General features: G+C 42.0%; 1 protein-coding gene across 5 annotated transcripts in view; it reads right to left on the reverse strand.

Annotated features, from left to right (window-relative positions):
• Nucleotides 1-20224, reverse strand: part of VCAN (versican) — a 98722-nt gene that overhangs the window by 2862 nt on the left and 75636 nt on the right. For all 5 annotated transcript variants that reach the window (XM_048291529.1, XM_048291530.1, XM_048291531.1 and 2 more), the window contains 4 exons: nucleotides 14648-14806; nucleotides 13341-13423; nucleotides 865-1009; nucleotides 186-368 (listed from right to left, as the gene is read on the reverse strand). In XM_048291529.1, the coding sequence (XP_048147486.1) occupies nucleotides 186-368; nucleotides 865-1009; nucleotides 13341-13423; nucleotides 14648-14806 (570 nt within the window). The remainder of the gene's footprint in view (nucleotides 1-185; nucleotides 369-864; nucleotides 1010-13340; nucleotides 13424-14647; nucleotides 14807-20224) is intronic.

Genomic DNA, 20224 nt, shown 5'->3' on the forward strand with positions numbered 1-20224 from the left:
CAAAACAGGAAAATTTCAATTAGTTTTGGAAGTTTGGTGTATTTTCCTGCAGACAGAATGACAGTATGGCTGCCACAATCTGCCCTGCCAGCTTTGCTCATCTCTTACAATACATGTTCATTACTTATTAATGGTTAATTAGCACTGTTTCTGGTTTGCCACTGGTTTGCTTTCAGAGAACTCACGATTCATGCAAGTAATTTTAGGCATATCCCATCGTCCGTTCCCTTGGCACCGGATGGTCGGGATGTGGCGCTGGATGAAACCATCTTTGCAGTGGTATCTGATGAGGGAGTTGATCTCGTAACGAGGTTTCATCTTCCCGAAGGTCTTTGCGTTTTCCACCACAGGAGGCTGACCACAAGCCACTGAAAGGAACAGAGAGCATCACCCAAAACTTCAGCTTGTGAGTCCAGTTTGAACTGGGACTGACCTGTGAGCAATGGCTAAGGGAAGGTGACAAGGGACCTCAGCTGGACTCCCAAGAGGAACATCCAGACAAGGACAGAGGATCAATCTGTCCTGTAGATCTTCAGTCTCATAAACCAAAAGTGATGAAAATTGGAAAATGGCAGACATTGTGGTTACTATTGTGTTTTTGTTTTAAATTCTAACATAAATTCAAGCCAAAAAGTTGGCATACTCACACAAAGAAGTGGTTTTTCAAAAACCTGAAAACCAGTGAAGTTACTACAAGCATTTAAGGAAAAAGTCCCATTTTCAAGACTCTTCGTGTCATCCTCAATGACAGACCACTCAAAAGGACTTAAAACTGATCCATCAAGGTCCAGAGAACATGTCAAAAAGTATTGAATGGCAAGTCAGGAAATTATGGTTTTGTCACTGGAAACATGGTTTTTGTACCTGTTCCTTTCTTGCAGGTATAAGTGAGGTGATAATTGCACGGGACATCATTCCACTGCCCGTTCTCGTGCCAGATTATAACAACACAGTCTTCTCCAGCAGAAAAGAAGCTGTCTGGCTGGTTTGGTCTCCAGTTCTCATATTGCTGCAGAAAAGAGAAGCAAAACCATCATTCCCAGTGCTGGAGAATATTTACATCAGCAAAAGAGCACATGGCATCACCTGTGGTGAAGAGCAATCTGAACTGTTTGAATCAGGCTGCTAAGTATGGGCTGAACAAAGGTAGATGTATAATATCTTCCCACCCTATTAAAGATCATCTCAAGGGGAAAAATAATCTGGTCTAACTTCTCATTTACTGTAAACTGATGTCAGGTGAACAAAACAAAGAGACACGAAGAAAACTGGATCCGAAGTGTGTCGAGAACATTCTTTCCTACATAAGGGTCATAAAGTATAATGCAAGAAAATAGAGTAAATAGCCCATAACCTTCATTAGTCCACATCTACTAAGTGGGAAATTACAGACTGACTACCTAGACTCGGATTATTTATGACACTGGATGACTTCATTCACTTAATGAAGTCATTCCATAGGATGATGTGCAGAATTAAGTGCAACGTAAGTGAAAGAGTCAGAATGTGGCCCCTGAAACCACTGGAGATTGGTGTTTCCACTAAAAATCCTAGGTGGCAGACTGAGCCCAGACAGCAGCCTCTCAGCTTTAGAAATGGTGACCCAAATTCTGCCCTCTGTGGAAAAACCAGCTCCAGACGTCTACAAAAATACATGAATAAAAGCAGAAAGCGATTCTTCAAAGTCCATTACTTTTAGAAGTAGAAATCTGTTTTTTGGTATGTGAAAAACAAACAAAAAAAAAGACCTCATAAAAGAACCTTCAAATGGCTATGAAATATCAGCACAATGTCATTTCTGGATGCAAATTTCGGAGGATTCAGTCTGTTTTTTCAATCAGCAGGAAAAGTAGCAACACTTTTGTCAGACTGGTTGAAACCTGTGCAGCAGTTCTTGTCAGGAGACATACAGCCTCCTGTCCTGGCAGCCAGAAGAGGTGGGATAACCCCTCTCCTTGTTCCCAAACAAAGCACAGGAATCTGAGATTTGCATGATGGTATGTCAAGAAAAGAGAGAGAATATTTGGAAACCACTCCTAGTGATTTTTGCTGGGATTTCTGTTGTGTCACACTGGGAAGAAATTAATGAAGGATAAAAATAGATATCTGTAAGAACTGGAATTCACATAAATGCCAGACATTAACCAGGCAGCTAGCCCCTTGTATGGGCAAAATGACACAGTTTCTACAGTGCTTATATTTTCCTCAGTGCTTACATCTTTCTGACCAGAGCTGGCCCGTGTAAATGTCATAAAAGTTTAGCTTTCTATTTTCTCAACTTTGTGAAATAACCCCTATTCACTGCTTGGGTGAACACATTTTAGAAATAAAGTTAACATACCCCACACAAGTAGTATTTACCTTACAATGAATCAAACTGTGAAAGAAAAATGAGTTAAATACTTAACCTTTTCCTACCACGTGTCATCTTACCCATCATAGGTTTTAATTATCCAGGCAATTTAACCAGCACAGTCCAAATAAATTTGCTCTGCACTGAATTTATTACCTCTAATAAAACATCCCCCTTTTCATTTGGAACTAAATTAACTCCATCTCAGCTTTTCAGTGTTTAATAGTCCTAAATTGCAATGCAGACCAAGTCATTTACTCAAGTCCAGACTCCATTGACTTTCAAGAACGTGTGAATACACACACACAAAAATGAAAGAAAAATGCAAGGTTAGTGGCAGAAAATTTCATCAATAATGTCCTGAGAGCAAAGGAAAGATTTCAACAAGCCTTGCAGCTGTTTCGTGTGGAAATGATCCTGGAGAGCTGCTTGCTTCCATAGGGATGAGAGTGTGGGAATGAGGGCTATTTAGTGGTTATCGGGGGCGTGTGAGCTGGAGGTGCTCAGCAGCCTGCCAGCTCCCACCCTCAGCACACAGACTCCGTATGCTCTTACTTGCCTTGCCAAAATGACTCCAAAATTTGTGTTTGCTTAGCTGGCAGGACTGCAGTGTAGTGGCAAAGGATTACATCTAGGCCCTGTGGCTTGTTCAAGAATGTCTGATATCCCCCAGCATGACTTGCTGTTACCTCACATCTGATATCGTCATTGCGCAGATTTATTTTGGCTGAGGAGCTCTGATTTTGCCTGAGTCTGGTGCCAGAATTGCTTAGTAGAGGAAGTTCCAGACTGCTGAATTGCTTTCTTAGGTCTCCACCCAGCTCCTCTGTAGTTTTTCAATTCCTTATTTAGACACTGATAATGGGACAATGATACAAGGAGATTCTCACAGTTTGAGTGGAATGAGGCTGCTAGAAAAAGAAATTAATATTTTGCTTTTCTCTTATGGATTAGGTCTTTGCATGACCATAAACATGACTCTGGTTTTCACTTAACACTAGTGTAGATCTGGGGTGATTGCACGATCTCCAGTAAACCCATATCAGCAAAAAAGTAATGGGAAAAAATCTTTGGCAATGCTCTTAGCTGAATCATTCATAAGACAGAACCTAGATAGGATCAAATACTTAGTGAATACATGGAAGAGAAGTTGCTGTAAGATTTCTAGTCCTTATTAGAAATATTTACACTGGGTGATTGCACAGAGTGACCTAAAAACCTTCACTACTCTGGTTTTTAAGCAACATTACCACAGCAGATGTGAATTTTTTCTCTGTATTAACATGCAAAGCACTTCCAGACTGTATATTTGTGGACATATAGTCTGCGTTATGTACAAGACTCAAAAAACTATGTGCTTCAGAGGAGGTTTGGCTGACCACACTTCTCCTCCAGCATGTTTCACTGAGGTGGTTGTGGCAAGGAAGGTTCAGAGCAATCACAGAATCTCAGAATTGTTTGGGTTGAAAGGAACCTTTAAAATCATCCAGTGCCACCTCTGCCATGGGCAGGGACACCTTCCACTAGACCAGGTTGCTCCAAGCCCTGGCCAACTGATACAAAACTCGGCTGAAATTTTTTATTCTCTGTGTTATTTACCACAACCCATCCTTGGTCAAGCCCCGACCTCGGGCTCAGGCAGACACCACTGTGCCACCCACTCTGTGAAGCTCTCAACACCCACGACGGCAGGGTAATTGGGACTTTTCCTCAAAAACCTGAGGTTTCTGTGTAATCAGGTGACTGCAGGACCTACCCCCAGGGACAGGAGTTGGGTCTCTCTACCTTCATTTTGTCCTTGGGGAGCCACCACTCTGTCTGACCATCATTGCAGGACAAAAACTGGAGTTTATACTTTTTATGCCTTTAATTTTACTGTAATCACTAGTTAATCTTCCTTGTGCTTTTTTGGCTTTATTGCTGAAATCAAAGCCTTCTCTGTCACACTGGATTTATTAGTTCTGTATTTCTCTGCTAAAACGCCCCAAAAATTCTCCTGCAGAGTGTGGATGGTCCATGGTAGAGCTGGAGCTGAGTTGGGATTCAGCTCTTTAGGCTTCCTACGTGGCACTAGACAATGCACTTGGCTGGCCATTCCCAGCCCATAAAACAGGGAAAATATATTCTCTTGCCTCACAGGAGGAGTTTGGATATGATGGGTTTCAAAAGCCCATGAGGACGTTCTATTAAGTTCCACATTTTTGGGGGAGGATTTCCTTATATGGCACTGCATAAACTCACAGTCATGTTGGGTGGCAGAGGGACTTGTGACATAAAATGAGCTAAAAAAGCCAGGACTGTCGCAAAATCTGTAAAGCAGAAAACTTTATTAGCCAGTCACTACCTATTCTCATTCAGATGACTGCTAATTAAACAGAGGGAGCATAATCTTCCTCATGGTCAAGATCCCACCTCGTGGGAGATTTGTTATTTAAATTCTCAGATAAGCAGCCTTTCTTGATGGTCTCATTTCCTTACTAATGGGTAATCCACTCAGGTGGATCCAGGGGTATCTCAGCTTTGTGACACTCCTTTGGGAATTTCAGCCATTCCTTTATCTCCAAAAGGCTCATCAAGCGCCTGAGATCAATCACTCGGATTTTGCATTCCTAAATAGTCAACAAGCACTGTGTTTAACGAAGCACAATAAAATAAACCACTGATGCCAACAAAACTTTACTGCTTGACCTCTGTATCGTGTAAAGGCCAGTAATCTCCTGCACACGACTGAAGCTAGGAAATCATTTACTTGAAATACATCTACTTAGATTTACAGGTTAAGGCTTTTCCTTCTGGGGAAAGGAAGCATGTTTTCAGCATGTTTAAATAAGCTTAAAGCACAAATCTGTCTCGGCACTTTTTGGCGCTCGTAGTTGTGATTTTTATTTCCCTTCATTCAGGCTACTTCCCTATCTGATTCCTCCTTAATGCCAGACTAATGAGGCAAATTAAAGAAAAAACAACAATGGAAGATGTAGGGACTGGCTGACTGGACACTTTCCGTGCCATTTCATCTGGAAGTGAAGCAACATTTCCTGGCTGGTATTTATCACTAAGCTGAAACCACCACTGCAAACCTCACTGGCTATCACCCTTTTCTTGTCCTGCCATAACTCTGATAAGAGCGGGAATACTTTTTTTTTTTTCTTTATTTTTTTTCAACACAATAGCAGACGAAGTCTTAGAAATCTTTATCAGGAAAGTCCCTGAAGGAGTCCCTCACTGTGGGGGTTGTTATAATTAGACAGCTTAAGTAAAACTTACATCTCACTTTCAGTGAGTCTCGGGAATTACTCGGTGGCTGAACTACAGGATCTGCACGAGGTTACAACGAGCACATGGATCAGTCCAGGAAACCCTCATTTGTGACTCATGCTGCTATACAGCACGGATGCTGTTACAGGAGACACTTGGAAAGTTTGAACGGGATTGCATTTCTTTTCCATAGGAAAAAAAAATCAACCAGATTTCTGTGAAGATTTGGCAATGTCTGAAATACTTCCATTAAGTTCACCTAGTATTTAAATGCATTTATACGTGGGAAAGACGATAAACTACCTTATAGTGCAGGCTCTGTTTCACTAAAGTTCCCTCCAGTGCTGCAAGGGAATTTTCTGTTTAATTTTATGAATGGGAGCAGTCTGACAGAACTCACCAAAAGCATTTTTGAGATTAAAAACTCCATTCAGTGAGTGCTTAGCACATACCTTGATTTAAAGGCATGGTTCATGCCTTAAGGGGGAAGATCACGGGGAAGATCACATGCAGGATTCAGACAGATGCTAAAATAATTGCCTGAAGGAGGAACCAAGTGGGTACATAAGTCTTTGCTGGGAGAAACTCAAATCAATTTGAAGCTCCTATATTTAAATCTATCTGAAAGCACACACAAAAATCACACGTCGTGATCCTGGTATTTTTATAGGTCATAGTTGAGTGCCTTCCCTTTAGCTCTTAATCTGAGTTTTATTTGCATAGGATTTGGGAAACTGGCAGGATTTGGACCAGGCAGGAACCCAACACTCCCCATGACTGAGTCACACACTGTGAACAAGAGAAACTCCCAGGAGGAGCTTTGCTAAGGACTTCTGCTTCATTTGCAGGAGTTGGGTTTTTTGGTAACAGAGAGGTGGAATGTGCTGAAAAACTTTTTGAGCCCTGTGCAGCAGCTTGCAAAAAAAAAAAAAAAGAAAGGGACTCTGAAAAGCATGCATTAATGTGTGTCTACGGGTATGCACGAGAAGTGATTGCAGATTGAATAAGCAGGAAGAACTCTGCAAAAAAACAAATAAATAATTTGGGAAAGAAATCTAATGAATTTAAATTAAACCAGTGGAAAAAAAGGCTACCTGATGAAATTGAAACACAAAAGCACTGTCAATCCTATAGCTTTGGGAAGAGACGATTGTATGGCGGGGCAGATGAGTAGCTCTGGGATTGTTCTTAAAACAACCCCATAGAACAACAATTTTTCCCTGAGAAGCAGAAAGCGGTGAGCGTGGCAATGAAACCCCGCTAGGTGACACTGTCTACTCACAGCAAAGCCCACAGCTGCTCCAGAGGGATAATTACTGAGAAAAGACACCTCCTTCATTAACCCTTTCAAAGCTAAATGAAGCCGTGGACTTTTACCTGCTCTTTACCATGTTTTGTTGTCAGAATAATAGCTTTCATCCACTTCAGTTTTGAGGGTATGCTCTGTGTGCTGGGCTCTCAGACATCACTTTAGCAGCTGAGAAATCATGTTAAAAATGAGTGGCAAAGACCTGGAGAAGTTCTCTTGCCACAGGGCAGGTGTTTTACTGTGGAACAAAGTGGGGTTTGGTGTAATTTGAAGTGTTGGTTTGGCGTAATTCACGTTCTTTTTGGAGTCACGCTGACACGAATATACATTGGCAGCGTGATGCAAATTGTGTGGGGTGTGACTGAACCTTTTTGTGCACAGCTACCAGAAAGAGCCACTGGGGAAAAAAAAAAAAAAAAAAAAAAAAAAGGAAAATCCTGCACTTTGTCAACAATTACTGCAGGTCTGAAACTGTCCAAGAATTTTAGCCCAGAGTAACAAGTAATTTCAGCCCAGCAGTAAAAAGTCTCTGAAGTAACTGCTGACCCCCCTGGTAAAAATAAGACAAAACCTCACTTTGTCCAAGAGGCCCTTCCTACCACATCCTGAGCCAAAAATATACCTGTCATTAATAATATTATATAGTTCTCCTCCATTTAAACGTGGGTCAAATGAGCATCTTAAAAAGAGGCCATAATGACTGACTGCAGCACAGAACCAAAACATTTGGTAGGTTTAAAATCTCCTTCTCCAAGGACCCTATGGGACATGGGCACAATGAGCTTTTTGTTTGCAGCTGACTACAGCACTTTTTTAGTTTGTTTGCTTTACTTAACCCTCAGAGGCAGGCTCCTTCCCTACCATACTCCACGCTTTTTGTGTGTGTGTGTGTTCAATGAAGTTACTCTTTCTGAGAGGGGTGCAGTTACAGATTTGCTCAAGCTAAAGCCTTCTGATTCACCGACCAATAAAGGAAGGAAAAGAGAGGGCTTTGTTTTTGCCAGAATTAAGTTTCCGGTTTATTTTCCTTCTTTTTTTAATTTTTTTTTTAATGTACCTCTTAACACTGACAACCTGAGGAACCAGCTTTGCAGAACACAAAGCATAAACGCCCCTGTGCCAAAGGGGAGGAGAACCAAGGCAGGGTCTCTGGACAGCTTTAAAAGTGGCAAAATGCCCTGTCCCTTTCCTGGCTGGCAGCACTCTCCGAATGACAGACAATCTGGCCACAGACACTGGCCAGCTCCTTATTACAGCACTAATCTTATGTAATGGCAGTGAGCTCACCGCCCTACAAAGTACTAATTATCAACAGCGTTTTCCAGGGATGTGAATAACCCCCCTCGTGGGGCGGGGGGCCCTGGGCACAGCCCCAAGTAGCTGTATGTGCTTAATCCATAACATGAATAGCTCCAAAGGGCTCCTTCTCTGCTGTGCCTGCTCACAAGGGTCCTTAGCTGGGAAACGCCAGCAATCCAAACACAAAGCGGGAGCTGCCTAAAGCAACACCAGATTTTTTTTTTTAATTTTTTTTTTTTTTCTGTTTGGATGGATGTGCTTTACAGCTGTAGAAGCTACCATTCACAGAGCTTAAGTGAATTATTTAAATTCGATTTCCCGGGCATATTTTCAAGTGTCCCGTTGTGTCCTCTTATCCCTCTGATTAATTATTAAATGCCTCTGCTGATAATGTAAGTTTTGCTGTTCTGTAGTTTGCACTGCATCACTTTTAAAGTATAAAAAGATCCAAGTAGGCAAATTCCTCTGCTCCCACAGTTGTGTGAGTGTTTGGGCCTTGCTTTCTTCTCCTGCAACACTGTGTTATTTCCCAAATGTGTTTGTTTTTACTGCTTAGAGCTTTTTATGATAATTGTGGGATGAAGATTGTCCTTGATACATACTTGAAAGAGTTGTTCACTGTTAGGGCAATGCTGGGAGAAAAGTCTGCAGTAAAGCGCAAGAGCAATTTAGATTCTGTAATTTTCTAAATGTAAATAAAGACTACATACAGCCATTTTCATTCCACTGTAGAATGTAAATCAGAGGGAAAATAATGTTCTCCCACACCAAAGCCAACAGAACAGCCCTATAACTACCCTGAACAGAAGAAAAGCAGAGCTAGCAAAACATACTCTAAAATACACTGTATTATTCTCTCCTGCCTCTTGAATCTATCAATGTAATCATACCTGAAACGTCTGGAGCAGAAATTGGCTTGATTTTCAGGAAGTAATGAATAACAAAGCCCTAAAAGAGCTGGAGTGCTGCGAGTTCTCTGAACACACCTCAGGACCTGCTCTCACCACCTCCACCTTTGAGGCAAATTATCTGAAATCAGGGACTAGGCAGATTTGCCAAAGTTTTCAGCTTCCTGCTTGTCCCCACGACCTCAGATGATGCTTCCAGTCCCAGCCCAGGCTAGTGGCCGTGGCCCCTCATCTCCAGCTCTCACTGAACTTGCCCCACGTGTGAGGATCTGGGTTTCCTGAAAGGACACACACTTTTTGTGCTGCATTAACACAGCTGCCACCAACTCCTTTCTCTTCATATGAAAAAGGACTGGTGAACCGAAAACCGGTTTGTTGTGTGGCTCATCAGCTCCAGAACATGAATCCACCTCTCCCGAACAACAGAACTACCAAAGAAGTTCCTTCTTTCAAAAAGAGAAAAAATAAATAAATAAGAGGTGAAAAACCAAAAAACAACAACAACAAAAAAAAACCCCAAATATAAGCAAATTGGTCTGGCCAAAAGAAATGCCAGTAATGATATATCAGTCACCTGAAAACCATTGTCTTTATGGAAAATGCCTCCTGAGCTGACAATTAAACTTTAGGCCATGAGAGGTAGGACACAACTACTTCAGTCAAGTAATTTTGCTCTTCTCAGGCCCAGTCTGTGTTTGGGTTGCAGTGGGTACAAGCAGCTGAAAATGTGTGTTTTACCAGCAGATGGTGAGGTTTTATCTGCACAGCTCAGCCCCTGGCAATGATTGTACCATTTTGGCTAAAAGGCAGGAAACTGCTAACTAGTTTTGAATTAAAAACCACTTTACAGCTAAGAAACAAACCTGCCAAAACCCCCTAAAATCTCACAGATAGTGATGCATCAGACATTTCAGAGAGGTAAATCAAAAAGCCCCCTCAAGTTCTCTACTCTGGAGCAGAACTTGCAATATTGTGATTTAGGAGTGGGCCTGGTTCTCCTTTACTAGGATAATTTCTCTTGTCCTAGAAGGTTGTTTGGGTTTTTTTAATGGAAAACAGGCAGACTCAATGCAAATATGGACAAAAGTCGTGTGGGCTGAGAAGATTTAAATACTATTTCTTGCTTTCTCACTGGATTTGATTGTACTTGCTTCACTGTTCCAGACACCAGCATTTTCCTCCAGGAATTCTGAGAGCTGGAGCATGTATTTACAAGATCACTCTTCATCTTTTCCAAGGCTTGCTTACTGGCATTATTTTTGCAAGTTCAACATAAATTCCAGTTGAAGCTCAAAAAATGTGCACAGGAATAGAGGGGCTTTTTTTTTTTTTGGACTGCTGCTACTGCTGGTTTTGACGAATTGTTAACAGAGAACATTTTCTACGGGGGTGAAAAAGAAGGAATTCCAAGGTATCAAAGGTGGCTGATTATGCTTATTCCACTATTAGGCACCTAAACAGTCTTTTTCAGAAAGACTGAGAGCCTGTCAAGACTACTTTAGGTTCAGTGTAGGTTTCCCAGTAAGAACCTTAATTCTAGACTCTCATGTACATGCTTTGCCCAAATATCATATTTAATGGTGGCTAGCTGTTGGCCTCAGTTTAAAAAAATCCAGAAAAACACAACTTGTCAGGGGCTGAAAATGTCAAAAATTACTGATTTCCTTCCATTGAATGCATTGCTTCAAAAATATTTTAGGTACAAAGAAAGAAAAAAAGAAAAGGTATTTGATCCCTTTTCCCAAAATTGCCAATAAAATATCACACGGCAAAAGCTGTGGTGGAACCTGTGGTTCAGGGATTCCTAATTCTAGGGGCTTGTTTCGGTTCAGAAAGAAAATTCATGTGACAGAGAAATCACTAAAACTTGTCACCCACAACATGTCTTGCTGCTATTGTTGTTGTTGTTAATTTGCTTTTTCTTTTAAGTTTACCAACCATCAGAACTGTTAGGGGTTTATTTTTAATCCATTAGACTTCATAAAGTCATGCAAGCATGATTTTTTGGATTAAACCAAGCTGTTATTGGAGAAAATTCAAAGAAGTATCAAGATAAAGATGAATGTGCACCACTTGTAGCTGCACAATTACTTTCCCGATAGCATCTCCAAGAAAACTGATATCAGGGGGATCCCCACCAGGCTTGACAAATGTTCCCCTATGCCAGAAGTGTTGAAAAGAATTGTGGATAGATAATATTTATTTGGAGAGTGCAAAGAGTTGGGAAACAAATTTAGAAACAGCTGAATACAGATGCACCCTGATGCATAAAACAGATCAAGGCTATTTAAATTTTGGCTATAGGCAAGAGCCACCTCTAAAACACAGTTAGAACCTGAGCATTGGTGTAATAATGCTAATTTTTATGATCACAAATTATGCTAATGCGTTTAAAGCTATCATGAATTCTGCTCACCTGCAAATGCATGAAAGATGAAAGTTTTCTGCCAGGATAGTATTAAATTCACTGCAATTTTAGGACATCATCAGGAAAATAGATTTGATGCATATATTTAATTATGTTATCATTCCTATTAATTACTAGAGAAGTAATAAATCTCTGTAACCACAAGAGTGGTTAGAAATTATGAGAAATGAGTTAAAAAACAGGGAAAAGGGAACAAATGAGGCAGCTGCTCAGAACTATGGGATCCAGAAACCATATGGAAGAAGTTATGAGGGAAATCTATAGAAGCAATGAACATAAATGATTTCAAGAGACACCTAAATTGTTTCCGAAGGAAGAGACAGAGGGAAGTTGTTAAAAATGAAAGAAAAATAAGGTGGAAAAAAGATCAATCAGAACAGAAATCTGTTGGACAGATGGTACCACTCTGTTCCTAGAATATCTTAATTTCTTAAAATTGAAAATTACAGTCAAAATATAATGCTCCATTCAGTCAGTAGCCTGAATTAAAAAAATAGCATCTCAGCTCTAATTTTAATTTCCTCAAATCCATAGAATCACAAAGTGCTTTGGACTGGGAGGGACCATGGGCAGGGACACCTACCTTCCACCAGACCAGAGTGATTCATCATTCACTGGCACAACAAACCTGTCTTTGGAATATTTAAGCATTTATCCTGTTTTGCATTGCAAGGTTTGGCGTCTGGAATCACCGGCGGGTGCCTTGGTCCCAGCCCAGATGCCCTGAGCCACCAGGCCGACAACAGAAACTTCCACCACCGTTTCCCATCCCTCTGTGCTGTCACCTGCCACACACTGCCATGTCCTCAAGAAAAGTCTCATTTATGTGCCATTTCAGAGAACTTCAGGGCTCCGGTTATTTACATGAAATGGCAATAAATAAAGCCTGCCTTGGCCCAGGTGTCTTTCTACATCAGCTGCAGCAACAACACCTGGGCCCAGATGCTCTCTGATTTAAGAGTTCACAACTGGAAGGGAAAATAATAAGCAGTTTGGGCTTTTTCTTAATGTAATGTGCTTCAGTGGGTGCTCAACAGCAAATAAATCACCTGTCCCTCCTGCAGAAGGGATTATTTTGAATGGGGAAGAGCTTGATTTTTTCCTGTGTCTATCAGCCCTTTGACTTAGGTTCATTGATCGTGGCTGAAGAGGTTTTCCATCTCCTTCTGCTGATTTTCTTTTTTGTTTTAAGGCAGCAAGAGGTATCAACAGCATCTTAAAATTTTACAGGTAAATTATGGGTTACAGGCCTCCTGAACCAGCTGAGGTTGGCTGCTGCAGAGCTGCCACACAGAGCAGGCTCCAGAAATACTTGTGAGGCTCCTCTGTGCACCCCAGAGACCCAGCAGAGAGCTTGGATGCCAGATCATCACCCAAAAATGCATCCTGGTGAGTGAGGAGAATTGCCACACATGTCCTTGCACAAGACGAGCACAAAGCATCTCCAGCAGAGACCCTTAAATTACCCCAGTCTCAGATTTCTGAGTGTTTCTGTTTGAATCCTTCGAGAGTTCCCACACATACAATAACAGGAACTAAGAAAAAGACTTTAGAACTAAACCACAAAATATTAGGTGTCCCAAAATGAATTTACTGGCTGCTTGCTTGGGTCCATATTTAGTGACAGGGTTTTGAGGGTTTTTTTTTTTTTTTTTTGGTTTTTTCTTTTTTTATTATTATTGTTATTTGGGTATTTTTTACCACACAGCTTCCCTCTTTGCTGGTGGGAATTTGATAAGCCACCACAAAAAGAAACGAGCGAGTGATTTCAGCTCAAAGGCATCTTACCAGTGGGCTACCATCAGTCCAGCGGAAGTCACGCTCAAACATCTTGTCATTGAGGCCAATCCACTGGTAGTCGTGGCCAATACCTAGGGAACCAGAAGGGTATTTTTATTAACCTTCCCATAAATGGAAGAGATTTCACCAAAGAAAATAATTTGCACAGAGTGAATCAGACATCCTGTTCTGAAGGTTCTTCTGCTCTTTGTGCTAACGACTGGTTTAGAGGCTCTTTTTCAGCTTCTTGATTTTAATTTGGGATGTGTATAAAGATGCAGATTCTCATCTAACAGGTTTAACCGACCCTGTCTCTTCACTCCCGATGGTGTCCACCAAAGCAAACAGAATTAGTTTACTACCTGAGAACATATGAAGGGGAGAAAAACAAATTTAAAAAATGTTACAATCACATATTTTAATCTACAGTTTTCAAGCTTTGGTTAGGCTGAGACCAGTGTTGTCCAGACTGTGCAATGTGACACACAGGAACTACTTCTTTATGCCTAACTAACATGATATATGGTGGCATTGGCTTGATGTCATATATACAAAAACCCTTCAGTCTCCAGAAAATAAGTGTTTCAAAAACTTTCAATGCAAAAACAAAAGTTCCTGTTTTCCTCCTCCCCAAAAAAGTTTTTTCTATTTAACAAATAATAACTTAATAGTGATAGACAACTTGTATTAACTGCAGAAGTAAACATTTATAACACAAAGTGTGCCTTTTAAACATTCTAAAATTGTGTTTTAAGTTGGAGATGTAAAAGCTGAGTGGTGAGGAGGAGATCTCACCAGCTCTGAGCCCTCAGTGACTCCTCTTGCTTAGAGTCACAGAATATCCTGAGCAGGAAGGGACCCACAGGGATGATCCAGTCCCACTCCTGGCCCTGCCCAGACCCCCCAACAACCCCACCCTGGGCATCCCTGGCAGCGCTGTCCCAACGCTCCTGGAGCTCTGGCAGCCTCGGGGCCGGGACCATTCCCTGGGGAGCCTGGGCAGTGCCCAGCAGCCTCTGGGGGAAGAACCTTTCCCTGCTCTCCAGCCTGAGCCTGCCCTGGTCCATCTCCAGCCGTTCCCTGGGTCCTGTCCCTGTCACAGAGAGCAGATTGGAGCTGCCGCTCAGGAGGATGTTGGAGACTGCAATGAGGTCTGACCTCAGTCTCCTCCAACTGGACAGGCCAAATGCCCTCAGCTCCTCCCTAAACCCTTCCCCATCTCCATGACCCTCCTTTGGACGCTCTCTGACACCTTCAGATCTCTCTGGTCTTGTGGCACCCGCAATGTGAGGCAGAAGGACCCTGTGGGTACGCACGGTTGACAAAGATCTGCTCCTCGTGGGACAGGATGCTGGTCAGGTGTGCTCCCTGCAAGCGGCACTCCCGCTCCGCCGTGTCCCACGTGCGCCGGTGCGCGAAGTACTTGTAGCACTGCCCCTGGAACTTGTGCCAGCCGTAGTCACACGTCTCCGTGTCTGCAGCAAACAGACAAAGCACATCCCTGTCAGTGCACCAAAACCAGGCGCGTCTCTTCTACGCCAATGGGTTTTCCGTGGGGCAAAGCTTTGAGAAAAAAACCCGTCTGTTAAGGCGTGCAAAAGCAAACAGCCATCCTTGAGACTTCACTGTCAGGCACTTCTGCTTACCCAGTTTCAGCACAAGCTGTGAGAATATTACTTATCTAAGATGCATAATTGCAATTGGACGCTTTGTGGGTTTCCGCTAATCAAATTAGGCTGAATCTGGGCAATTTCAGGAGGACATCTTCATCCGTAACCCTGGGTGGATGAAATGCCTGGATGTTGGACTGCAGGGAGTCTACATTTCATCAGAGTTTTCTGAACCTGTACGTGGGGATGGGAGTTTTTACTTGCAAGGACAAATGGTTCTTTGAGTGCCTGTACTAACTTAAGTTTGGAAGAAACTGATAACTGAACATTATAGGAAGGGAAATTATTGCGATTGTTCAGCCCCCAGAAGCAAGGATGCAATATTATGTTTCTGAACTCACACCTCCCACCCCTACCCCTCCCCCAAAACCCATGTTCTTTGACAAAGTCAACTTTAGGCATCAATTTGTCAGGAAGTTTGCAAAGCTGAAACAAAAAGTAATGAAATTGCGCGCTGTCTGTGCTTGCAAGAGGCATTGTGCTGATAAGAACGCATCACAGAAAGAATTCACATCAGCTACTGTATCTTTTCAACCCAAAGAGAAATAAACACAAGCCTTGGAAGAGGAACAATCCGTGGATTTGACGTTAGTTATTTTGTCAAGGTTAGGCAGCTGTAAACAGAATGCATGTCAAAAAACAACAGAGTTTCTGTTCCAAGCTTGCTTCTGCAGGGACGAATCACAGAAAAAAATCAGCATTAATAAGATGGGCAGAACAAATGTGATGTCTGAATGTGTCTGAGCTGTGCTCGAGGATGAGAAGGACTTGCCAGTGATAAGAGGGAGTTTTGGGGAGGAGTGGGAGAAACAGCAGGGGAAATGCAGAGAGTTTCGAGCCATGACAGATGCAATGGCATCATATAGGACATTTCAGCACAAGATTACAGCGTCTTCCAGCCATGGCTATCTCAGCACGGGGTGGCTCACGCTGAGGGGCCTCAGTGGCAGGATGCTGAGGAACAGAAACACAAGGCCTGGCCTCCCCTGCCCTACCCACCCACCGGGAATCCGCTACTTCCCAGCAAGTTTTATCAATCCCCCGAGCAAAACTGCATCTGAAGCCAACTGTTCCGGCCTTTCCAGAGCTGTGGAGATGCTCTGGGATGGGAACTGGATTTCTCAGGTTCAGTAAGTCACTGTAGCCAGTGGTCAATAACAATGCTTTGGCCAAAAGGGCTCTTTTTGCATTAGTACAGAAACAGCCAAATATTGCAGAATATGCCAAGGGCTGGTGACTGCAAATACCTTAACTCAGTGATTACTTAGGTTTGAGCTGCTACCACCTAAAAAACAACTGTGAAATAGTTTTTCACAGCACAGAGCTGGTTCTTAATTCACAGCAGGAAGAGGCCATTTTCATCTTGACGCACCAAAGTGTCTATTTTTTAAAAAAAGGGTTTAAATCCCCCATGACACAAACTAGATTTTACTGTGCATAAATGGATTTCAAAGTGCAATCATATCACATCAGAGGCTTGTCAGAATTTCTCTGACTCTAATAATGTAGTCATTGTCTTAGGAGTCTGGTATCAAAATAATTTCGCAAAAGTCATCAGTATTGACACAAATGTACCAAATGCAAAGGCATAATACAGCTTACACTGATTATCTCCTTCTATTTCCACGAAGTTGAACTGTAGAAAACTGTTTCTGCCTTGAGTCATCCCAGCTACGAATAAAGGAATGTAATCTATCTAACCAAATTGTTAGTTTTCATTTCTTTCCCTCTTGTATTCTGTGTGAGATGTAGGCTGCAGACACAGGTTTAATCTCTGGCATCTAGGTGATTTTTAAAGTTTAGTCTGCCTTGGGTTTTCTAGAACATTTGTTTAACCACACAAGGCTGAATAACAGACCTATGTCCTTTGCGAAGGCACTTAAGATTTTATTATTTATCTTGTTCAGAGACTCCTTTGTCCCACAGGAAACAAGTCAGATAATATCAAGGAGCAGAGAAAAATGTGGCCAGAGAGGATTTCCAGGCTATTCTAATCAAGCCTTCCCTGGCCTTTGCTAGGGAAGAAGTGTAGGGTTTGAGAGAAGATCTGCTGAAAGGCACACTGGGGAGGCAAAGAGGCTTGAAAACACAAAACTGAGAGGACTGCATTCACAAAATGAGATATAATTGCTTTAGCATGATTCATGAATAATACAATTGCTCTTCTTAGGGTAAAAGGTGCCAAGCAGTGACAAAGGTAAAAGTTAAGTAACTTCTGTGCCGGTGTGTATCCCAAACCTTAAAACAAACAAACAAACAAACACAACCAAAAAAGGGACAGAACAGATACAGATGGCTGTAAAATACATATGTTTTTAGATGGTGGAGAAGAGAATTTTTTTGTTTTGGGGAGTGGTTGGGAATTCTGGGGTTGTTTTTGGGGGAGTTTTGCTTTTGGTGTTTGTGTTGTTGGCATTTTCGGGAGTTGCTTTTTTGTTTTTTTTTTTAATAGGAGAGGTTGATAAGAAGAGGGAAAAAACGAATAGGGAAAGGAAGATTCAAGAGGATGAAAAATGCAAACCAGGCAAGTAAAAATGTGGGGACAGTTTCACCTCTGCAGTGCTTTGTGCCCAGCATGCATCCCTTACTCGAAGAAAGATGAAAGGGTGACACAAAGGTAAAAGGGTTCCCTATGGGTATAAATTTTTTGTGCCTTTACTGAACCACTAGACCCTAATTGCAGGTGGCTGTAAATTTTCTGACCCAACCACAGTGAGCAGAGTAGGTGCAGGCACTAACTTCTCATTGTGTACCCAATCACAGATTTCTGTAACCTTATTCCAGCATGTGATGGAAAGACTGAAACACTGCTCACCATACTTGTGGTGTTTTAAAATGCATCTAGGATTTATGACAATTTACAGGGGTTTTCAGTGGTGTGTGCAAGGAGTTGCTCTCACAGCTTCTGTTCTCTGTAACTGCAGTTGGACATGTGTAACAACATCCCTAAATACCGCATTAAAAAAACAGTTCTCTGCAGGTTTGATACATAAATAGGTACTGCTTTTTCAATAGCTGCTGACAATAGGTCCCTTGTCTTTAAAGAAATTCCAGAAGAGGCTTAAAGGAAATAAAGACTGGCACAGGTACCAGAACATAATGAGAGTCTTACTCAGCTGTGAATTTTATCAGTGACCCTCTGCCTTCAGCTAATGAGGAAATGCTGGAGGCACTTAGCCCACACATCTTGAGGAGAAACTTTTCTCTAGTAAATATTTCTCTAGTAAATATCCAAAATAATCCCTTTTCAGCTGATAGACATCAGAAAGAGACCATCTGTCTTCAGAAATTATCTTTTCCTTAAGCCCTTCTCAACTACTTCAACCCCAACCAACCAAGCCCTGGGAACAAAGTGAATTAAATGAGATTGGAGTAATCACAGACATTGAAACAATGAACTTGGCTTATAACAAAACACGGCTCCTGATAGGGTGGCTGAAAACCACAGTTCTTTTGTTTTCAAAACCTGGAAGGGAACAGCTGGTTGAATTACCCCGAGGAGGCGTGTCCTGTTACAAACACACATGTGCCATTTTTGCGCACATGTCCAGCTGCAAGAAAGCCAAACCTTGAGTTTAAAACTCTCCTTGAGAGCAGGTAGACACCAGCTAGAGCAGCAAACGGAGAAAAAGAAAAGGAAAGTCTAGCCAGCCAAGGAAGGAAGAGGAAAATCTACAGAGGAGCTCATCCAGTTCTCATAAAGAGAACTCGCCCTTAAAACTGAGGTTCAAATTGCAAGTCTCTACCATTTCCTGAGAGTTGTCATAGGGGCCTTTCACAGAGGGATGACAATGGAAAGACTCATGGCTCTCCCAGAATAAAACTCACACCAAGATTTACTGCAGCCCGCAGTCACTCTTTGAAACAGTGTTTTGGGGATATTTATGAATTTTAAGGGGTGATGTTCAAATGTCATAAAGTGACAAGTAGAATATGCATCTTTCCTTTAAAAAGATACAGGCACTGGGCAAAAGAAGATATTATCCCTTTTAATCTCACATGCACCAGAAGTGGTGCTGTCTTAACTGAGCTAACAATCTAGTTTAAAAGCAACTTTTCAAGGAACTTTCAGCTGCACTATTTCTAGCATCAAATGCAGCCCTCTTCAGGAAGATGTTCCCGAGCTCAGTTTGCTGAACCCTTTCCACCTGGCAAGAGGAAGGGCTGTCAGGGAGCCAGTTCCAGCTCCCTGAGACTCAGGACTGATTTGCCTCAGCCTGGATTAGATCACCCAGAAGGTTCCTTTAACTTCCCCACTGCCAGAGCTCCCTGATGTGCAGCTGCGCTGTCCCCTCCAAATGCTGACACAAGCATGATACCCCTGCCGAAGATCCCTTAGTCCAGAGCAGTCCCACAGGGGCATTTGGGTGAAATTCTGAGCTCTGCATTTTTTTTCTGCACAAATGTAGTGGGTGCAGATGTGGTCATCTCCTACTCTGAGCTTCATTTCCAACGGCAGCGAATGCTCCCTGATTCCATTCCCTCCCACGGCATTTTGAATGCTCTGCACTGTGCCTAAGAAATCCCTTCAGCCTGATTTTTTTTTTTTTTAAGCTTTGTGAAATGAATAGTATATTTGAAATTTTAAAAAAAATAATAAAAAAAAGAAGTAATGAAATATAATCTCGGTGTGCTGAGCTCCACCTTTCCTGTGGCACCGAGGTGCACATTCTGTCGTCCTGGCTGGTCTTTAAATCTAGTGAGGTCAGGACTGATGCCTTGAAATAAAGCCTGCTTGCCAGACAACCATGTCTGAATCGCCAACACAGTTTTATTTTGTCTGGTGGAGTGGAAATTTGGCACTAAAACCTTTTCCCAAGTCCCAAACCACTGCAGGACTTTAAGTGGAGGAAATTTAAATTCCAAAGCTGAGAGAGCACAGCTCTGGTTCTGATTGACAAACTAGGAAATGTTCCCATTAACCACCTAAAATGCACTCTCAGGTTGGTCATAAAAAGCAGCTTAAAGCTACCATGGCACTCAGAGCCACTGACTGCTATGGATTTGCTGGAATGAAGGGGAGGAGGAAGGGAGTGAGAACATTTATTTCTTTTGGTGTGAAAATACCATCAATTTTTAATTTGGGAGACAAGATTCAGAAAGCCTTCTCAACTTACAAGGTTAGCCAGACTGCTGAAAAGGTTAAACAGTGAAAATGCTGGAGCTGATCAGCACTGAGATTTTTCATATCTAACAAACAAATCTCTACAGGTTGAGCTGGAA

The sequence above is a fragment of the Corvus hawaiiensis genome, chromosome Z (assembly GCF_020740725.1).
Source record: "Corvus hawaiiensis isolate bCorHaw1 chromosome Z, bCorHaw1.pri.cur, whole genome shotgun sequence".
Taxonomy (NCBI): Eukaryota; Metazoa; Chordata; class Aves; order Passeriformes; family Corvidae; genus Corvus; species Corvus hawaiiensis.